Below are 21,753 nucleotides of genomic sequence, written 5' to 3' on the forward strand. Positions count from 1 at the left end.
AGGCCTCAATACATGGACGGAATCTGGGCTATATATACACTGACATCTATGTTTTTGTAACAGTGCAGGCTACTTGAAGTTTCCCTGAAGAGCCGTTTGAAATGGATTGAAGGGTCTAAGACCACACACATAAAACCACGCAGAGCCACACGGCAAGTATAGATCAAACATTTACTCTTTCCATACCTTTATCACAACTTTCAATAAAGAATGCATTTCCATTACAAAAGTTAAACCACATTTTCTCTGAGTCTTGATATGTCATATAAAGTCAGGATTCTGAGCTAAAAACCTTCCACTGGAAACTACAGGCACCGTGCTTTTTCTTTATTTTCTTCTTTTTGCCAGCTTCACTCCGCGAGACCAAAAATAACTGCATTCACACAGCAGAGAAGAGAGAATTTCACAGCCACACACCAGCCAGGTGACGGAGGATTTCACACCCGAGAAGGTGTGGAGAGATTACCGACATGTGAGAGGCAAGGTGAGCCCAAGAGCTGGAGCTTGTGTGATATCAGGACGAGCTTCTTCCATCTCAGTGGTTCATTAACATTCATGACTAAGCCTAGTCGAGCTTCCTGCCAGCCCCCAGCTTCTTACAGTCAGCAAAATGGATCCATATGGTTTCATTTCTATATGTTTTTACAATCTCCTACTAACAGTTGAATAGACACAAATCATGCTTTGGTACTAAAAATAAAAACTTTTGTTTGCTATCAATTGGAATTCAGCTAAATCTGACCCACATGGACACTGAAGATCAATCATCAGATGAGACGAATGTACAGCAGAAGCTCTACAGACCTGCATCATCAGACACAAACTGAGTAAAATCACACTGTCGCCTGAGGTTCATTCATAGATCCTGAATGTCATGTTCATGGTCAGTTTGAGACAGACTGATCGTTTGAGCGTTCTGCACAGATTTCTCCGTAAAAAGCTAAAAGATATAAAGAGCAATTGAAATCTGGCTACAGTGAGACCGAAAATAAAAACTGACCTGCTTGGCGACATCGTGACTTGGACGCAGAATCTGTATCTGAAAAACTTTCAGTTTATCAAAAGTGCTACATTTATTTTGCTGTCTACGTTTAGACCAGGCCTTAATATTCATAGCTAGACAATCTAGTCAAACTTCATTTAAAAGCAACACAAACTGAAATATCTGTGACCCAGACATGTTGGTCCTGGTCTATACTGTGACTCATGCTGCGCCTTTACTGTGCTAACCTCATGATTTTGTGCCTGTACATTGAGAATTCAGTCCTCTTCCTTAATACAATCAATGTTTCATGGTTTCACCCCTGACGTTTCTAGCAGACAGGACGGTTGGTGTGATTTTCCAAAGGTTCAGCAAAACACAGCAACACAAAACGCAAGAATATGCAAGAAAAATGTTGAAAATATCAGAGGAGAGATCAAATTCCAACCTTTTTTACATTCATTATACACCTGAATGTGCAAGGATGTCTGCGTCTCTGCTTCCACCCACATCCCAGCTCTTCTCAGGCTGTCCTCTCAGGGCCATCTAGAGTTTGGCCTGACCTCCAGATGTTGCTGCTCCCTTTCAAACATGAAATGGTGGCTGTAAATATTTATAAGCGCCTTTCAAAACTCATCATAGTGGGTTGTCTGATATGGAAAAGATAAGCTGGTGCTCTATGACCAGTTCAGGGCGGGCTAACGTGGCCTTCGCTCTGCAGTCCTGCGCCTTCACACCCCCCCGACATGCACTTTCCTGTTGGCCCCAGGATCTGTCCATCAAATCGCCTGATACTTGGGGGTTGGTTTAGGCTGAGTGAGAGGGCGGCCGTGTGCGGCCTTCCCAGTACTTCTGATATGCTGTCTGGAACATGTCGTTACAGAGCAGCTTCGCATTCAAGCGGGAGCAGATGAGGAAGGAGCCGCCCATCTTGCGGTGGAGGGAGTACGTCTCCTCGGGAGGCGGGGTGAGCCGCTGTTTCAGCATCACAGGGATGAGGTTGTGGATTCTCTCTGTGGTGGACTGGGAGCCGAAGTCGAAGGTGTCCGTGGAGGCGAAAGCTTCGCCGAGGATCATCACCGCGTCCACATGGGCATTTATCATTGCCTGGACACCGGGGGGGAAGAACAGGCTGCATGTTTAGTCTCAGCTAATAACTGTCCTGCACAGTAAAATGGTCACTTTTATAAAACAAAATGGAATATTTGCTGCAAACATAATTTTTCAGATTGAAACTGGTATAATTTAACTTGTGTAACAAAACCAAATCACTCGATTTGAGGCACAGGCAGCTTTAAGTGAAATTTGCCCCTCAACAAGGGATCAAACAACTTCCAAATCCAGTGTCTCCTTGGCTGCTTATGTTGCTTTCACTACCGCTCATGTCCCAAATGTACAGCCATGGTTTGTGATATAGAGCAGAGACAGTCAGAGAAAGAGATGTTTACCTTAGACTCATACCCAGTCAGGAACTTCATCTCCACAGACTTCTGCCGAACTCCCTCTCTGTCGCCCTCTGCAGCTGAACGGATTATCTACAATCACAAACAGGTTATGAGCGTCTCTCTCTCTGATGTGTTTTAAAATCTTATTCATGGAGAATCTGTGTCATTGGGGTATTTTCACTACTTTTGATTTGGCATTAATCTTATCTTAAAGATTCACAGCAAGTTAAACCACAACATACTAGTGATGTTAAGTTACTGAAATTAGAAACAGCCCTTTTTTCTTTTTAGATCCGGCTTTTAAAAAGAACTAAACTTTCCAATGAGCTAATGCTAGAAATAAAGTTAATAGTACTGTGGGTTAAGCATAAGAGCATCTAAATGTATTTATATTTGACTCTGAATCAAAGTATTTTCCTGTCAACTGAAACTGGCCTGATAGCTCTGATCAATGGAAACCAGTCGTGAAAGCTCTGCACACCATAACAAAGTCAGCAATATAACCACAGCCGGTTGTGAGCTGTTGCTCAAAATGATTAGGTCATATTAAGAAGTGAAATTGATTCAAACACTCAATATTGAAAAATTGAATACAGATTTGAAACATTAATACACAATAACATTAATCCACTTTGATTGGACTGGAATGAAAAGTACGAATCTTACCTCTATGTAGACGTCTGTGAAACTCTTATCAAATCCTCTTGTGGCTCCAAAGTCCAACAGCGACACCTAGAGAGACATGATCACCAGGGACCACTTATCATTGCCATGACTCTCAAATCTCACTGTCAATGCCATATTATTATTATTATTGTTATTGATATTAGTAGCACTAGCAGTAGTAGTCGTAGCAGTACTTGTAGCAGCAGTAACTCTAGTACCAGTTGTATTTTAGCCTGTAGACAGACTCACCCTGTGTGTCTGTGGATCATAGAAGAAGTTGGACCAGTTCGGATCAGTCTGCATGTACCTGAACTCGAAGAGCTCCCTGAGGCACAGCACCAAGATGTTCTGGCAGATCTGACACAGGAGCAAACACATAGAAACTCTAGTCCTGTTCATTGGCAGAACAAATGTGAGCGAGTTCCTGCCACCACAGACCCATTCATCTATCAATGTACTCATTGATCATAGAGAAACTAGTTCTCCCATAGCCTCCCACAAGCACACACACATTTACATCCCACTGAACACATTATGTTACATGTCCCTCCCGACGTGAGTGCGCCCATTAGTCAGCGACACGTCTCTCGATCCCTTCATCAGTCTGGCTTGTCACCTCGTTCTTCAGCTCCTGGGAGAGGTTCTCGGCCTGGTCCAGGGGAAACCCGGGGACGAGCTCTGTGGTCAGGACATGGCTACTGCTCAGCTCCTCTATCACCTCTGGTACATAGAAGAACGGCTGGTCCTTCAATAGCTCCCTGGGTCATACAGATAAACAGACACAAAATTTGCAAGCATCTATGATATGAGTAAATGCAATGGGAAGAGAAGTTCTGTGGGGGCCGACTTCCTAGACTGCGTCAAATATGTTTACATGTCATGCAACGTTAAGACTCACCTGAATTTCTTTGCACACTGGGCTTCTCTAACGTAATCGCACTCCAGCGCAAGCTCTTTCCTCATTACGTCTATCAGGTGCTCTGGAAAAAGACCTAAGGAGAGACAAAGACAGGAACAAAAAGGGAGAAAATGTAAGATGAGTCTTTAGATGTCAACAAAATTATGCATAAAGACCCAGAAACAACTAAAATTACCACCTTGCTTCCACCAACCAGTCAAGTTACAGTTTACATCCATGTCTGTCCAGAGTCATATGATACATATAGTGAAGACTTTGAAGAATTTTAATAAATAAGTAATATTATGTTGTCACAGTGAAGGTGACCTTTGATCTTTTGGATATAAAATGTCTTTACTTCCTCATTTTATCCTATGAGACATTTGTGTTTAACTTTGTCATAACTATATAACTAGCATATGAATTCTTGAGTTGTTTCATGCGGTCATAGTGATTTTTGACCACCAAAATCTAATAGGTTCATTCATTAATACTTCCTCAAGGAGGAAGTATGGCACGGACAGGAGGACAAACAACATTAAAACATAATGCCATCGCAGAGGCATAAAAAGAGAGAGTACACAGTGTTACAGCGGCAGATGGAGAAGTGATAACACACTGAAGCTCAGCACAGTTGTGGAAGTGTCTGCGTTTGTGTAAGAATTAGAAGGTGAGCACGCTTGTGTTTGCAGAGTGTTTACCGTCAGGCAGGGCATTGCTCATATTCAGCACCGCCATCAAGTTGTTGACGTCACTGTCGATACTCTGAGCCACACCGGGATACTGAGGCAAACACACAGGGGGAGAAAACTGAATTATTATTTTTTTATTTAATTTGATCATTAAATGAGAGAAAAAACAAAGCGCCATCTTTTATGTCACGCACTTTTCCGCTGTTTTAATTCATAATCCAACTTTAAAATACAGTGCTGCACCTGTATCATATTTTCAAGAGTAATTTCATGACTACTGATCTTTTTAAATGCATCTTGATAGTGTGATTAAAAACAGCGTTCGTTGGGATTGTAATTATAATCTATAACTGGCAAATCCTCCATAAGCCCTCAGAGCTTTTAAGTTATTACAATTAAATAATCAGAAAATAAATAAAGGCATGAAATAACTTAAGATCAACCACAAACCACAAGCATCTGATTTTCACACTGACTCAGATCTGATCTGTAAACAGACCAGAGATCAGAGTCTGTGTGGTTTCTCTTTAAATGCATGTTTGAGAGGAACAGAGAGGACAAACAATGTGACACATACTCCGGTTGCAGTGTTTATCTTAATAACATGAGCTGCGTACACACACAGGTTCACAGCCTACCTGTATTTTCATGGCCACCTCCCTGCCATCCTTCATCCTCGCCAGGTGAACTTGACCGATGGACGCCGCTGCAAATGGACGCTCCTCAAACGATTCCAGCTTGTCTCTCCAGTTGGGACCCAAGTCGCTGTTCAACGCTTTCTACAGACAGACACAAACAGTTGATATTTCCGCAGCTTGGCATATTCAACTCAATTTATTGTAATTAAAAATTGTTCAGCAAAACATTTGCAGAAAAGACCCTTACTGTCATTTGTTTGATTGGCATGAAGTCAGCACTCTGTCTTACACGCTCAAAGATCTTGGCAAGTTGAGGGTTGATGAACGCGTCATCTGAAATGCAGAAACACACCACTCTGTTACAGTAAAAGGCTGATACTGCTCGGCAGCTACGAATATGACACTAGCTGACATTACAGACAACAGGAGGAATCACTATATCAAACTTTATTGTCAGTTTCAAAATAGTTTGAGGCCCTTCAAGGTTAACACTATTTTGAAATGTTGCTAAAGGGCACAACGGCTGGACGCACAATTATCCGGCAACAACTGCGTTCCTGCCTTGACAGATAAATGTCAACAGCTGGCAAAGACCACTGCAGTGACTTACTATCCACCTTACTTGTCACCTCATGTACCTGTTGGGGCTCTACGATAAATAAACTGAGAGGCTAACTCAGCTGACTCATTCAAAAGTAAACCTTACTCAGTCTGCCCGAAATACTGAAGTGCTGCTAACAACAACCCAGTGTTGATCTGTTACTTGACTAACTTGTCATAGACGAGATAAAGTTGTGCCAGTTCTGCAAATAACCACACACATGCACACAAGGTGAAACTTGTAGACCAGGAGTTGTCTTTTTCTCTCCTATCACTGTGTTTGTTGCTCGCATTAAACACACTGTATTGTTTGAGTCCACTTTACCCCAACATGTTATGAATGCCAGTGAACGACGGTCACCAGGCAAGGTCAGGCAGCGAGGGCAGCAGAGATAAACAAAAATAATGATGTGTTTAGTGCTGTAACCAGACCCGGCAGCACTAGCTCTGTGCCAGGATGTTTACTGCTGCCGGCCGTCCAGCCTTTAGCTTCGTCTGGCGTACGTATGCACGAACTTACGATGTAACTTATTCCCAGCTGCTGCGACCTCTGTGTTTGCGTTAGTGTGCAGTAGCAGGTCAACGCTAATGCATGAGTGTGACCGACACTGGAGTCTTGGCAGTCACCGATCAACAACAGATTTCTGTGCCAGCTTTCTTTACTGATGGTTGTTTGTGGTCCAGAGTTTCTTTCTTATGTAAAAATGGATAGCAATCTGTGGCCTCTATGGCTGGTGGCAACGATAAATGTGTGAACTTCGATGAGTGAGTTCCCTCATCAGATAGTTTGCAAAGCTAGGGATTCATGAGCTTTATTCTTATTCCATGTTCGTCCATTCTGCCTCGCTTTCACTGTTTTCGTGCTGACTCATCCCTCTTTTTATCTTTACCTCCTCTAGCTCACCCTGTCTACTTCTTTTCTTTGTGACTTGATGTATCTGTGTGTGTGTGTGTGTTTGTCGCACACCTTGAATGCTGAGCATCTGTCCCAGTTTTAATGCAGCTCCTCTGACTTTGCACAGCGTCCTGACGATGCGCTCGGCATTGGCCTCAGACAGAAAGGGGCTGGAGTCCAGAACTCCTTTCTTATGTTCACCTGCAGAAGCACAAAACAGAGAGGATTTCGCCAAAGTTTTATCTATATGTGTGAATTAACTCGGTAAAATATTTTGTTGTATATATACACAGGTGAATAAATTTGGCATTGATCAATATCAATAGTTTGAGGTTCAGGTTTATATAGAATATGTGCATGTGTTTGTCTGTGTGTACAGTATATGTGTCAGTAGGTCGTCAGGTAGTGTGTTTCAGTGTGTCTGAAGCTGCCTTCAGAGGCTTTAACAGAGATTGGCCATACACATACGCGCACACACACACTTACGAGTGTGTTCCGAGCATGGGATTAACACACACACAGATAAACACCCACAAACAGACGCACAAGTGCAACAGATTTACGACCGTACGCTCTTGCAGCTTAGCTCTGTTTTAGGATTAGCAGGCTCACGGTGCAGAGCAGGAATGTCTGTTTACAGTAGGTGGCAGGATGGATTGCGCTCTGCTGGCATACAAAAAGTGTGCAGCATGTAACAACATGCACCAAGGATGGGCACTGAAGATGATGTTAGCTTTTACAGCAGTGCTATTCCAAAAGGAATGCAGTTGCAGAATCATTGTATCTTACCACGAGCCAGAGAAAAACATACCTGTCCTTACAGGCACAAAATCACAGCACTTACATCCTACGTTTTTATATATACACAAATCCATGGTCCAATGCATTCAGAAACAAGCAGCTGTAATCTCAGCACAGCAGCTGTGAAACTGGCCATGTGCATGATTCAGTGTCCCAGACAGCAGTGACATACCTGCTATTAGACTTGAAACGTCTTGAATTTGAACACAAAAATTAAATGTCTGAGTGTCACAAAAATTCTGGAACAATATTGCACAAAGAAACATACAGAGCTGTGAAAAAGCATTTGCCACATTCCTGATTTCTTCTATTTTTGCATATTTGTCACACAGTTTCAGATCTTCAAACAAAATTGAATATATTAGAAAGACAACCTGAGTAAGCACAAAATACCATTTTAAATGAATATTTCATTTATTGATGGAAATAAGTTAACAATCACCCATTATCCCCCATGTCAAACAGTAATTGAACCCTAAACTTAATAAGTGGTTGTGCCACCTTCAGCAGCTGTGACCAAACTCTTCCTGTTTTTTAAATCCCTGTAGAGGAATTCTGACCCACTCGTCTCTTCAGCCACACTGGAAGTGTTTTTTCAGGATGAACTGCCCATTTAAAGTCCTGTTTACATGTTTAATTCAGCTGTTTTAAGGAAAGGTAAGTGTGGGTGTGTTACCTGCTGCATCGTTGTGTCTGATGGTCTTCTTGGCAACTTCTGCCAGTGCTCCAATACCCAAACCCACAGCGAGACCTGGCAGAAACACACAGACAAAACAACAACACACTCATGAATGTGGACTGACTTAGTACACAAAGCAATGCAACAGAAAATAAATAGTTGTGAAGTGATGGAAAACTGCAAACTGTGTTGCACAAAATGAGCATTATTGATCACACAGAAACAGGCGCTGATACTAACAGGGACATACAAGGACAGAGCCATGCAGCGACACTGTGAAAATATCCTGAGTCAGTCAGTGTAGCAGTTAGCTGCCTTAATGCCACCTTCACCATGAACCTGTCAGAATGTTTGAATGTGATGTTTGTGTCTGTAATTAAACTGACTATATGAAGCCATCTGTTGCCTTATTCTCATTAAAATATATGCAACAGAACATATGACACAAATAAAATGTGCAGGTGAGCAATGACAGAGCATCAGCAGCTGCACCTCTGCCAACCAAAGAAAGAGCGTGGACATTATATCAATCATTTTAACAATTAAGCTGCTGAAATGCTTTATCCTCGAAAAGTAGGGAGTAGGGAGCCTGCACGAGCTGTAGACTATTTGTGAGTGCCTTCCTTCAAGCCTGGTCTCTACCTTATATAACTCAGCATTACATAATCAGTTAGTCAGCGGTCTCCGAAGCGACAAATCTGAGATCCGACGGCAGCCGGACAAATCAGGACACTGTATGCGTCTGTGTCTTGTATGCAAGTTGAGTGTTTCTTCACTGGTCAAAAACATGTCATCACCTCTATTGTTGGAGACAGGTTGGACCAGAGGGGAGACGGATGTCTTCATGAGAAAATGTGTTGAACTCTGTACCACATGCTACCATGTGTAACCTGATACAGTACTATCTTACTCTTTCATCTCACTGTTTTTGTCATCCCGCTTCAATGAGGATTTAAAATATACAGCGGTAAATTTAGACTTGAATACAAAAATACACTTAGATGGCAGATGAGCCAGCATCCTGTCATTGTATGTATAGCCCCCAGCGAAGCAGAGATCAGCAATTCAAGCTGCATCTCTGAGTGACAAAATCTTTTCCAGACCGAGCACAAGTGTCCGTCAATCATCCGAGACAGCCATGTGTTTACAGACCGACTGCTGAACGCTACTTAAGAACTTTAAAAGACGACTCCTGCTCCTTCATTTGGAAATATTCAAATGTACAGCATAGTCCTGTTTCCTCACAAACCTCAGCAAAACCTTTCAAAGTAGTGACGTGCATGGCAACAGCAAGATTACTAAAAATTCCTTTTGGCAGGAAACCTGCCAACAGATTTATCAAACTATATAAATCACTTTGCTGCTTGTTCTCGACATAACACGCCTAAAACCTGCATTCTTCATCTTCACTCTCAGCTGTAAATAAAACTGAAACAACTTTGTCAACAAATGTTGCAGGAGTGTGAAGGACAGGCCGAGGACACATTCCTCCTCCTCCCCCACCTCTCCAACACCTTCTAAATGTCACTGTCAACATGCCGAATCAACTCTGCCCTGCCTTTTGCATCTCACTGCAGCCTGTATAAGTCCCGTTTGTTTGGTATGACTTGTGTATATTTGTGTTGGCAGTACAGACTGACTCATCTGAGACTCTGTACTGGGTTCACTTTAGTACCCCGATTCCAAACAAGCTGGGACACAGTGTGAAACACAAATAAAAAACAAATTACAAGCTACAAAGTAACCAGCAACTACAGCTGACAGATAAATGTTGTGGAGTAAAACGCAGAATTTCCAGCTGAAATGTAGTAGAGCATTATATAGAAATATGTAAAGTACAAGAGCCTCAAATTTGTAAGCAAGAACTTAATGCTGGTGTTAACTTGGAACCCTGATTTCAACAAAACTTGGGAGGCTGTGTAAACATGAATAAAAATCCTATATTTCCACATGAACATTTCCAAAGTGTCCCTGAGCTCATGTAGTAACATCCTTTATACAGTCATGTGTTCACAAAGTGGTGAACCTCGCTCCATCCTCGCTTGTGAACGACTGAGCCTCTCCAGGATGCCCCTTTTATACCCAATCATGATACTATCACCTGTTACCAATCAACCTGTTTACCTGTGGAATGATCCAAACAGGTGTTTTTGGAGCGTTCCACAACTTCCCCAGTCTTTTGTTGCTCCTGTCCAAACTTATTTGAAACATGACACCAAATTCAAAATAAGCAGAAATTTACAAAAATCAATGACGCTGAAGAGGTAAAACATTGAATATATTTTTGAGCATATAATTGAGTATATGTTAAAAAGGATTAGCAAATGATCACATTCTGTTTTATTCATGTTTTACAAAGCGTTGCAGCTTTTTTTGGAGTCGCAGCTCACAGTTCATGTTCTCTCTCACACTCCATACTTCTAGATTCTCTGTCCAGCTGCATGCCACCTGTTAACTTATCCATCTTCCATCTGAAGCGAAATTACAAGCTGCTGATCTACGAGCTCTGATCTGTCATGTTAAACTACCTCTAAGGCTTGTTGTGAGCTTTTCACTGTGCTTGTGTGAACATTTTCACCTTTGAATATCACTGAAAACCATCCAGTTTAAACATGACTTTGAGACCAGAACATGTCAATATAACATTCAATATTTTCAGAACTGGTGACATATAAAAAAGTCAGAAAATAATCACAGAATACAACAATGTTTACAACTGATACTTCTTGGGTTTATTTTCACTTGGAGCTTTGTTCATTCATTAATTTGTTCATTTTTCTCTCAGCCTGTTTTAGATTCACCTTTGTGTTGGCTTAGCTCTCATTTTCGTGTTTAAATATGTTACAGCTAATAGACTGGGAGAACAGGCAACATGGTCCAACAGAAGATTAACCACACACAACAATCTGCTCACACAGATATTATTACAGCTGAAGTGCTGGTGTCCTCTCTCTCAGTCTGAAGCGGACTTTCAAGGAGTGTTTTTATCTGGACAGGAACACAGGCCCTTTAGAGGGCGAGATACGCTTGATCTAACCTCTTGAAGTGTTTATTTAAGTGCAAGTGTAGGATCAGACACTTGACTTGCATTATTTACATTGCTATGTGTTATGTTTCTCTCATTTCCCTTTAACTCTGTGTTTTTTGTTTGTTGGTATTTACGTCTGCACATCCCATATATAGACTCAGTGGTACTATCTTGATGTTAATCGCTGAGTAGAATTTGAGAAGGTCATGCAATAGGTTTAGAACAACTGTCGTGAACCCAGTGACCGCAGTTTATTGAGGGGGTGGTAGCTTACTGGTAGACCATAGATTACATGGTTAAGATGTTTCCTGAACGTCACTCAAATTCATGACACATTACTGACATAAATTAGAAACTCTACTTCTTTTAAACTTTGTAACATTGTCTAAGAGAAATTACAGTGTTTGACTCTATACACTAGAATGAGGGTTATGGTCACACAATGCTTTACTTTACTGACTTTTGCTGACAAACTGCACAGATTTAACTGTACGTATCCATAAAAAAAAGTGTATTTTGGTGTGCAGGTTGCACACAGACACACAAACCTACAGATATAGTCAGTCTATCAGGCAAGATTCAGACAGAGTAGCAAAGAGTTGTACTACTGTACCTCCAAAGTTGGCCAGTCTGCCAAGCCGAGTCACTGGTACTTTCCTCTCTCTGGCTCTCTCACTCAACTAAGGAGGACAGACCAGTAAAGACACCTTTATATCAAAATGTCAAGGTATGTATGGAAAAGTACATGTTTGCATCAACGCCGATGTGTGTTTGGGACAAGCATTACCATCTGTTTGTGTGGTTTCATCTCAGCCCTCTTGCTCTGTCTTGCTTTCTCGATGTCTTCGGCCGTCAGCCCTCCAACTGTGGACGGGTCCTGATGGTAGCTCCTGAGGTGACTGACCTGATGCTCACAGTATGGCTGTCCCCACAAATGCCTGTTCAGACTGTGGTTGTAGAGACGGTGATGTCCAATGAAATGTCTGCCACAACCATAGCAAAATTGATTACCTCTACCCTCCAAACACCAGCAAAAAAATGTATACTGTACGTCACAATTGAGACTATTTATACCTGGCATCTTGGTGGTAAGATCTGGTGTTTCCACTAAACTGTTTGCTGGGATCTTTGTATCCCTCGAACAACGACTGTTTCCCACTGGTACGGCTCGCTCCTGCTGCTGCTGTGCTGTGATGGGCTCCTGCATCATCACTACCTCCTGTTTGATCCACTGTAAAGTTGACACCTTCCTCCTTGAACTCTGAAGCTGCGAACTCACTGTCACTCTGAGGGAAGTCAAATTCTGACTCTGATGAAGAGGTCTGCTGCTGGCCAGACAGCTCCTGGACAGACACATACATAAAGACTCTTACAAAATGAAAACACACGCTACATTAAATGCAAAATACGGTTCTTCATGAATGTTTAAACTATGCTGCCGGTTGGTGCAGTTATATTTAAACCTACACCTACACACACCTGCATTGTCATCATAGCAGCAGAGAGGCCTTGCTCTGCAGCCGACTGGACACTTTGAACTGCAGCAGCGACTCCTGGGACTCCTAGGTTACAGATAACAAAAAATACAGTCATTAGCTTTATTAGTGCGTCGGCACACTATAAACTAAGCATACATCAATTTCTCAATGTTATTGCCCATAATAAGCGCTAGTAATAAAAAAAGTATTTTTAAACATCTTAATCTTAGAGGAAATTAAAATAATATAGAGGCAAATATAGCCTCACCATTTGTGTAGAGGTAACTATGGCTAATTAGCTGTGTTACAATTATCTTTCAAAACCCAAGTGTACAATGTGGCGTATAACCTTTTATGAAATAAAACCAATGGGTAACGGTAGCGACAAGTTAGTGTACTATGTAGGAGCTAGTAGGTTAGCTAACCCTATGATTTTAATGAAGCTACCACTCCTTTTCAGACATTAATACTTGAATGTGACACCAATGTTTTTTTAATCAACACCTTTTATTTATACAATAAAACTACTGTATTATCAATTCTGTCCACTTGCAAGCATTTTTTGCTAACATTACCTTACCTCTGGAACAATGGGTAATGCTAGCCACAAGTTAGCATACTATATCGGTGCTAGCATGGTAGCTAACCCAATGTTTTTAATGCGTCAACCACACCTTTTAAAAAGATAATACTTGAATGTGACACTAACCTTTAATTAATGAACGCCTTTTATTTGTACAACAGGGTACAATGTAGAAAAAAACTGAGGCATTATCAATTATCTCCACCTGAAAGCATTTTTTGCTAGCCTTAACTTTCAACCAATGTGTAAAGCTAACCACAAGCTAGCCTCTCATTGTGTGAGCAAGTGAGCAAGTTTTAACATTGTGAATGCTAACAAGGCAGTAGCCCTAAGACAAGTGCTGTAACGTTTACTTCCATCAAATGACAATGTGTCGGACAAATAACTACCAGGGGAGTACTGTTCAAATTTAGGAAGTAAACAGGCATGTTGACCTCACCTGTTCCATTGCGCACCATGCTGCTCTGTGTCTCGACAACCGCCTGGCTCAACTTAGCCAAACCTCGCATCAGTAACATCATATCGCCCGCCATGATGGACTGGAGACAGAGAGGAGGACAGGGAAATAAGAAAACGGAAAAGAAATACAGAGAAATTGGGTCACCATCACTGTTAGTTATGCTACATCTCATTCCATATACGGCAGGCCCGGTAGCACGGAGGAGCACATACTGTTCACGGGCAAAATGAAAGGTCAGGTATCTATATGTGTACCATCAACTTGTCAGTAAAGGTGAGAGGAACAAAGACAAAGACAAATGGACGAGGCAAGTGGAAAGAAAAATAAAAGCTGTTGTCAACACACATTCTGCTGCCAAGCAGAGAAACACACACACACACACATACACAGCTGTCACATCTTGAGAGGAGTTTAATACTTTCTATCTAAAAATACTCATGACCTGCAATCCCTGTGTGAGCTTCACACACACGAGACACGAAGGGGGGCAATACCCGTGCATGCATTTATGCTATGACGGTATGTGAGTGTGGTCCAGGACTGGAACTGAAAATGTCCCTGGAAACTCGGAGGGAGGAGCTGGAGTTGCTGGCTGTTGTCTCATCCAGATATTTCCATGCGTGAGCAAATATGGATGCACACGTTACACACTTCACGTCTCTCCTTTAATCTCAGCAACTGACGGGACCGTGACATTGTTTCCTATTTAGGCCTATCTCAAAATATTACACCATTTCTTTGCAAGAATCAATCAGGTGTATCAACAGTTGCCACATTTAGCTTAAACTGAGATGTCATAACGCTTGTGAATGTAACTCAAGGTCAATTTAGGACACAAATAAAAGTTAAATCACTCCTCCAGTGTCTCCAGCTCATATAAAAACAATAAAGCGTCCACTGCATTCCTCTCTGTTACAATCTGCAGTATTGCTGAGTGTGTCTGTGAGTGTGTTACAGGTGCTGTTTCGTGGGTGTGACAACATGCTTCAACACAGCTCAGCTAGGATTCAGGCCAATGGAAAAGCTGTTGCTGAAAGAGTCGAAGCAATATGTTGGTGCTGCTACACACATACACACACTGAGTTGGAAAGTGGGTCATCAGTCCTTCGTAGGGCTGCTTTGTGTTTTCAGAGGGAGGAGTGGAGACTGGGGGTGGAAATACTTTATGATACAAAAAGGACAAACAGCCAGAGCCCCGTTAACAAAGAACATAAAAACAGACATGCATTTCTTTAGAAATATAATAACATAACATAGCAAACATAACACTTCTTGTATCTTATCTTTGTTATTATTATTCAACTGTGTTAAAATGTGCTTCCCTGAAATATTGTGCGAACTTTGCTTTGCTGGACTTTGCTGGACTGCTGTCATCTGCATTGATGTTGTCACTGCGGCTGATTTTAAATCATGTTGACAACCAGCAGGACAGCAGCCCTGAACTGTTGCATTCTGGGTAATTATAGACTGATTCAGCAAGTGATGGAGCCCCCACACAATATTGAGCATGCTAGATCATCTCAAAAGGTCTTAACATTTCTATGGTTGTCGGGACTGATGTTGCCTTTCTGTTTTACACAGCGTCCTGACTGTTTTGGAAATGGGGTTAAAGACCACAAAGTTATTCATTTTGAATATTAGACAAGCTGTCAGTTCCTCCATATCAGGTATTGCCCTTATATCCGCTTTCCATTAGCAAAACACAATTTCATCCCATCAGCTGTATAACCTTGGAGGAAACTGTGCAGCATTTGAAATCCGCCTCTTGCTGCCGTCATATTTTAACTACAGGCTTTTTCAACACTATTTTTAACCGCAGCCATCAGATCTTCTGCAAACCTTCTCTACTCTCTATTCTATTTGTGGACCACTTCTCCACAGGCCCTGAAAACTGCAGCTAATAAGCTCGTCTACCTAGACATCTCACTAATGAACAATTCTAGCCCATATAAAATCTCCTATTTAAAAAAAAATAACCGAGAAGGCTGTTCTTTAACAGCTTAACACCCTCCTGGCCATAAACAACTGTTTAGATGTTTTCCAGTCGGTATTTCAACTACATCAGGCCACCAAGACTGCTCCTTTAAGGTCTTAAATTACGCTGCTTAAACAGAACAGTGTGAAGGTTTCAGTCTAAGTATGACGGGATCTCGGTGCTGCATTCAACACAGTCGACCACAACATATTACAAGACACTGTAAGAATGGGTCAGACTTCCTGGGACAGACTTAGTAGTTTGAATTCTATTTGAAGTACAGGGACTATTTTGTGTCAGTTTGTAAAAACATACACTATCCAAGCATACATAAATGACATGTGGAGTCCCCCAAGGCTCCAATCTCGAGCCAATTCTGTTCAACATCTTCACGCTCCCACTAACTCAAATTATGGAAAACAATAAAATATCTTACCGTAGTTATGAGGATGACACACAGATTTACATAATGATGGAGAAGCAGCTAATTTTATGCACGACATGCCTGAGCAAACTCCCAGAAAACCCCGGGTCTGCTCCAACGCTCACTTCTTTTACATCAGGGCTTACAACTTTTCTGTTTAATGCTGCATTTTAATTCTTACTCTTATTCAATTTTAGTTTAAAGTTCTATTTTCCTCTGTTGTAATTTCTTTAAATCCTATTAAGCATGTCTTTTGATATTGTCTTTATATTGTATTTTATAACATCATGTCTTTACCTTTTCTTTTGTTTTGTATCCACCTAAATGCAAACTAACTATTTGTATGAAGGTCTGCAAACTCACAGACTACAGTGTGGAAATACTGCAGGTATCGGCATGTTTCAAATATCAATGACAGGTAAAAAAAAAAAAAAAAAAGCTATTTGTACTTTACTGTACTAACAATTATCACAGTGCTACACTGAGTCAACTCAGCAAGATAGCAGCAAGATCCTGCAAGATCCTTCTGGTATGTTGAAAATTGAGACAGGAAGTTTGTGCTGAGGCAAAGAAACTGACTACTGACACACAGCTGCACAAGTCATGGAAAAATATATCTGATCTTGTGCTGCATGAATGGCTACAACAACATACTGAAAACATACTGTAATCAATATGCACTTCAGCAACATTCTGAATTGGGAACACTGGTTGAATATATTCATTTGCAAAATCTGATACTATTGAAGAAAAGCAACTGTTACCAAATACAATCTATTGAGCAACTTCCCTTTTGTCAATGTGGGTGTGTTGCTTCAGTACATGAATACAAGCTGCTTTTCCCTCTGTGTCAGTGCTAACAAGTCAGCTATCAGAAACAGAGGAGAGGACACAATATACATACAACCTGAACAACATTTAACACAGAAAGGAGGACTGAAAGATCAGATTCAATGCCCAGTGGGTGAGAGGTCACTACAGGGTACTGCATTTGTGGAACCACACCAACTGGGATTGCACATGGTATTATATGATGAATGCACACTCACCCACCCCAGCCTCAGTTGTTGCCTGGGCTCTGCTGCTGTCCCCCCACAAGCTGTTGACTCACTGCCATAAAAATAACCAGGCATCGCTGCCGGAGTGTGCATCGACATCTGAGTGCTGCGCAGTACACCACATGGCTTTCCCGTCACTGACTACTGATCCTGAGCCAAATGTCTGTGCCATTACTGTGCAGCGGTGATCCACCACAGCAGCAGCTTCACCACCACTAACCAGGGAAACGTGACTAAAACCACGTTTCCTGCAAGACACCCTAAACAGGAGAGTCCATGTTCTATTTGAATAAACTACCTGAGTAAAAACCGCAACAAGTACTTCCATGTCCAAAGAATGAAAGCAGGATACAGAATGTTGGTGGCCGTTCGACCAGCAGTCGGGTGATTATTTTCACGACTTATTAATCGTTTAGTCAACTATCAAAATAGTTGCTGCCTACTGGCACTTTAAGACAAAAACCAACAAGAACGTCAGTTAAAACTTCTACTTCAGTTTGTTTAAATAACTGTAATTGGCCGTGGAAAATAAATGGCGCAGTGTAATAAATAAACCTTTATTGTCCTCTTATAGAATAGTGTGATCAGTGTTGCATCAATGCTGGCCACAACAGAGCGCAAATCAATGTTCAGTGTTTGAGAGGGTAATAAAAAGAATGAAATGACAATATCTCAGCCAATGTTTGTAAGATAAGATAAGACAAGCGTCCCGGAAAGTAGGCTAGAAAAGAAGTGCGAACACGGTGTACAGAGCCTGACATGTTACAGATAAAAACAAACTTGTCAGATATCTTTAATGGACAAACTATGTAAGGAAACCACCTCAGATATACTGTGTTTATAATCAACCATACTGATATAGCTGTGATAACATTACATCAAACATTGTTTCAGTCAGGCTCTAGTAGATGATAGTAGAAGTTATACTACAGCTCCAGATTTCAAGTCATGCATTTACACATAAAGGGTAGATACACATGTGCATATATTCAATTACTGCATGTTTACTTACAGTAAACAGTAACAATCAACCTAAAAGATTGTGCAGATATGACCTCTATGTGAAGGTACATACACTATGAGTGCACATTTTATTTTATTAGTATCTAAAACTACTGTTTACGGGTGAAAAGGAACTGAAAATAAATCAAAGTATTAAGATGCATGTGGATATTTGAATATCACAGAAAAAACATGAGTGCTACTCAGTATGTGGCTCCTGTCAGACTTATTTAATACACATTCAGTGAAGCTGCATACGACACTTTCACTTCACTTTATGATAATTATGCCACATACAGAGGCCCGTTTCAAATCTGTCATATTTACCTTCCTCGTGGGCGTGTAGCCACGAGACCACAACAACAAACGCGTGCGAGGTTATCGACCGGTGCTAATTTAAACTAACGTTACAGCTGCTTTAAACGGCAGAGACTGAAAGAATACAGCAGGTTTAATGTACGGTGTTCAGGTACTGGAGGAAATCTCGGCTAAGCTGGCAGGTCGGTAAAGTTTGCAGAAGTAAAACAGAGCAGCCATGGCCGCCAGGCACGTCGGCACGCCGCACGGGATCAGGCACGATGAAGCAGCGGTTGTAGCAACGATCAACGGGACTAGAAAAAGGACGGAGCTAATTCACTGCTCGTGTTTATTAGCTAGTGCGTGTAAGCCTGTAATAGCGTCTCAAATACTCACCAACAGCTGTCGTGCAAGGTCTCCGCTTGTTTCTCCTCCACAAGAGGTCAACGATTCACTTTATTGCTGGGTAAAGCTATAAGAGCAGGGTCACGGGGGGGTCTTTTCACCGGACACGGTTAGCTAGCAGCAGGAGTTGCAGGTAGTTTGCTGGTCCTCCTGCAGCTGAGGCTGACAGCGTTTAATCCACTTCGTCTCTCTCTCTCTCTCTCTCTCCACCACGAGGTCAGATCTTATTTACCAACTCCACAGAGCAGCCAGAGGCGCGCGTTGACGCAACCCACCAAGGCCGGACCCTCAGCCTTGTTGACACAGACAAACATGCACGCTTTGCACACGATCCCGCATAAAGACTTCATAAAAGTGAATGCATTTTAATCAGGAAGATAAATGCTTTTAATATAATATGAATGTAATCATCAGCTCTGTTTTATCTTCCAGTTTTCCCCTCATCCTTCTCCTTCAAATCTAGCCCTGACGTCATATCACCCTGTACAGCGGTAGGACAGTGTGTCTCGGCGTCCAACTGTTTTTATGCGCGGTCTGGTCTTTCTCCTCCCTCCCGCCCATCCTCTATTCCTATTGGTCCTGGTTGCGTGTTGACAGGAGGTAAGGACTGAATCGCTGCTCCTCATTGGTTCGTCAGGAAGAAAAACAGCGTGCATGTTTCTTCCCATGAAAGGAGACTGTCGCGTGACATTTACGTCCCTACGCCGTCGCAAACTAAATGCGTCGCTAATGTCACGTCTGATATGACAATAATAAGAGCAATAACTGAATAATAATAATAATAATGATGATGATAATAAATACAATAACTAAATGATAACAATCATAATAATAATAAACGTTATTTATATAGCACCTTTCATACAAGAAATGTAATGTCAAAGTGCTAGAACAAATAAATCACCAAGTTCTTCACATAAAAGGTAAAAATAAAAACAGGGATTTATATAAAATAACATGGAGAATAAAACCCACTTGATAATGAATAAAGACAATGTATAAAATGAGATTAAAAAACAGAATAAAATAATAAAATATAGGTAGAAACCGAGCACATAGAAAATCTAAAATCAAGTAAAATGACAATTTTTAACTTTCTTTAAAAAATATTTAGCGAGCTGGCTCCCCTGAAACCCTGAAACATCAGGGTTTCTAATGAAAAACCTTTCTAATATCTGTACACAAGTTTTTTGTGTGTGTGTGTGAGCATTCAAACATGATTTCTTCCTTCCTAACTTCCACAGCTGGAGCAATTGCAATATCTTAACCTCGTAAACGTAGTAAATATTAGACCAATGTCCCACTCAAAGATATTATTTTTGGGTTCCTTGTGATAAAGACGACTAATTTCATTTATAGAAAACTGTGAAAATCATTGAGATTAGTAATAGGCCCATGTGTCACATATTTATCTCTTTTTTGTTAGTATTTTCTTCTGTTTCTTGTTCTTGTTGATTAAGTGATTCCGTGTCATGTTGTTTTCTAATGTCATCATCTCTTGCCACTTGCATTACTTGTATATGATGCTTGATTTTAAGCAGTAAAGTTAGGGATGGAAAAGCGACACTGACTCATATTTCCAACTTTGCTGACAACTTGTAAATGAGTTCATGTTTGACTGTATTCAGATGGGGGTCCAGAAGGCTACAAGAGAGCGCATTGTTGAAAAACGAGCCTGAGGCATTTTATTTCATAACAGAGATAAGCTCTTATATTTCCGCATCAATACACATATATCTTATAAGAATCATGCATGTGCAGTGACTAATGTGATGTGCAATACCTATACTATCAACAGTTGCAGTCAGCAATGATACAAACTCTAGCATAGATAATAACAATAGTATCAGTAACAACACCAATAATAACAATATGGCACCATCTAGTGGATAAAGTCCACATTAGAAGTTTGCCCTGAAACATTGTTACATTAGGACCTTGATTCCTTGATTTTGACTCATATTTTGCTTATTTTTATGCAGCACAATCACAATTAATCCTGAGGTCTAAATATTCAAATACTACTGTGAGTTTCTTTTTACATTTACTCGTGTTAATTTGATACTGCTTTAAGCGTTGTTTTAGAAGCCTGACCAGCCTTAGTGACCTCCACCTCCACCAAGCATGACCCCAGTTGTGGAGTTTATGCTATAGAATGGCAAGGTCAAGCTTAATATTATGTGCAATAACAATAGGCACTAGAAGGTAAGCAAATGCAGAGCATAAGATCAAAATTATTATGGTGTAGTACTATCTGGTCCAGCCCTTCATCTCTTAAGTCCTGCTCCTCTGTCTCAGACCTCAACTCATCTTCTCCCCAGATCCTCTCAGATCTATACTTGCCTCAGCCTGGATCATATCCCGTTCCTGTTGCCCCTGCCATCAATTATTCTCTTTATCCAAACTCCTTTCTCCCTGCCTGTCTGTGTCTAAACCTGGGTTCACTAGCTTAGCCCCTTAACAGTACGATCTGTTATCTGTCATGTCACATACTGCAGAACAGTAAACAGAAGCAGAATAACAGAATATCCCAGAAGGTTACAGAGCTTTAATACCTTTAAAGCATTTTGTTGATTTTCTTAACTTAAAGAAGGTGGCTGTGAGGTGATACCAGCTGGGTCAGCATTGCCCTGATTAGTTTTTCCCAGGTGACTTTGAGTGTGACACGAGTTTCAGCCGAGTGTGAGAAGCCCTTTATACAGCGGCCGGCTGTGCAGGAAACAGAACAGCAACATGTTTTCACACTC

At 41.2% G+C, this 21,753-nt stretch overlaps 1 protein-coding gene across 3 annotated transcripts; it reads right to left on the bottom strand.

Annotated features, from left to right (window-relative positions):
• Positions 1 to 158: 158 nt before the first annotated feature.
• On the bottom strand, positions 159 to 19,482 carry coq8aa (coenzyme Q8A, genome duplicate a). 3 transcript variants are annotated; one of them, XM_041958432.1, is made up of 17 exons: positions 18,998 to 19,482; positions 13,825 to 13,924; positions 12,804 to 12,886; positions 12,399 to 12,667; positions 12,112 to 12,271; positions 11,938 to 12,004; positions 8,294 to 8,368; positions 6,889 to 7,017; positions 5,569 to 5,654; positions 5,322 to 5,462; positions 4,693 to 4,774; positions 3,992 to 4,085; positions 3,710 to 3,851; positions 3,343 to 3,450; positions 3,094 to 3,159; positions 2,431 to 2,517; positions 159 to 2,089 (listed from the first exon to the last, which is right to left on the bottom strand). In XM_041958432.1, exons 2-17 carry the CDS (start codon positions 13,916 to 13,918, stop codon positions 1,790 to 1,792), a joined length of 1,983 nt encoding a protein of 660 aa, XP_041814366.1. In that variant the 5' UTR covers positions 13,919 to 13,924; positions 18,998 to 19,482; the 3' UTR covers positions 159 to 1,789. The 3 variants fall into 3 exon arrangements, with proteins under 3 accessions (XP_041814366.1, XP_041814364.1, XP_041814365.1); XM_041958430.1 differs by having other exon boundaries at positions 12,112 to 12,307; XM_041958431.1 differs by lacking the exon at positions 18,998 to 19,482 and adding an exon at positions 17,298 to 17,376 and having other exon boundaries at positions 12,112 to 12,307.
• Positions 19,483 to 21,753: the final 2,271 nt, after the last annotated feature.

This window comes from Chelmon rostratus, chromosome 18 (genome assembly GCF_017976325.1).
Source record: "Chelmon rostratus isolate fCheRos1 chromosome 18, fCheRos1.pri, whole genome shotgun sequence".
Classification (NCBI taxonomy): domain Eukaryota; kingdom Metazoa; phylum Chordata; class Actinopteri; order Chaetodontiformes; family Chaetodontidae; genus Chelmon; species Chelmon rostratus.

Coding starts and splice junctions, on each gene's coding strand:
- coq8aa (XM_041958430.1), bottom strand. CDS start 13,918: ATGGCGGGCGATATGATGTTACTGATGCGAGGTTTGGCTAAGTTGAGC. Junction 12,308..12,398: donor TCTTACCACCAAGATGCCAG/GTATAAATAGTC, acceptor TGGTTGTGGCAG/ACATTTCATTGGACATCACC. Junction 5,463..5,568: donor TGCCAATCAAACAAATGACA/GTAAGGGTCTTT, acceptor GTCTGTCTGTAG/AAAGCGTTGAACAGCGACTT.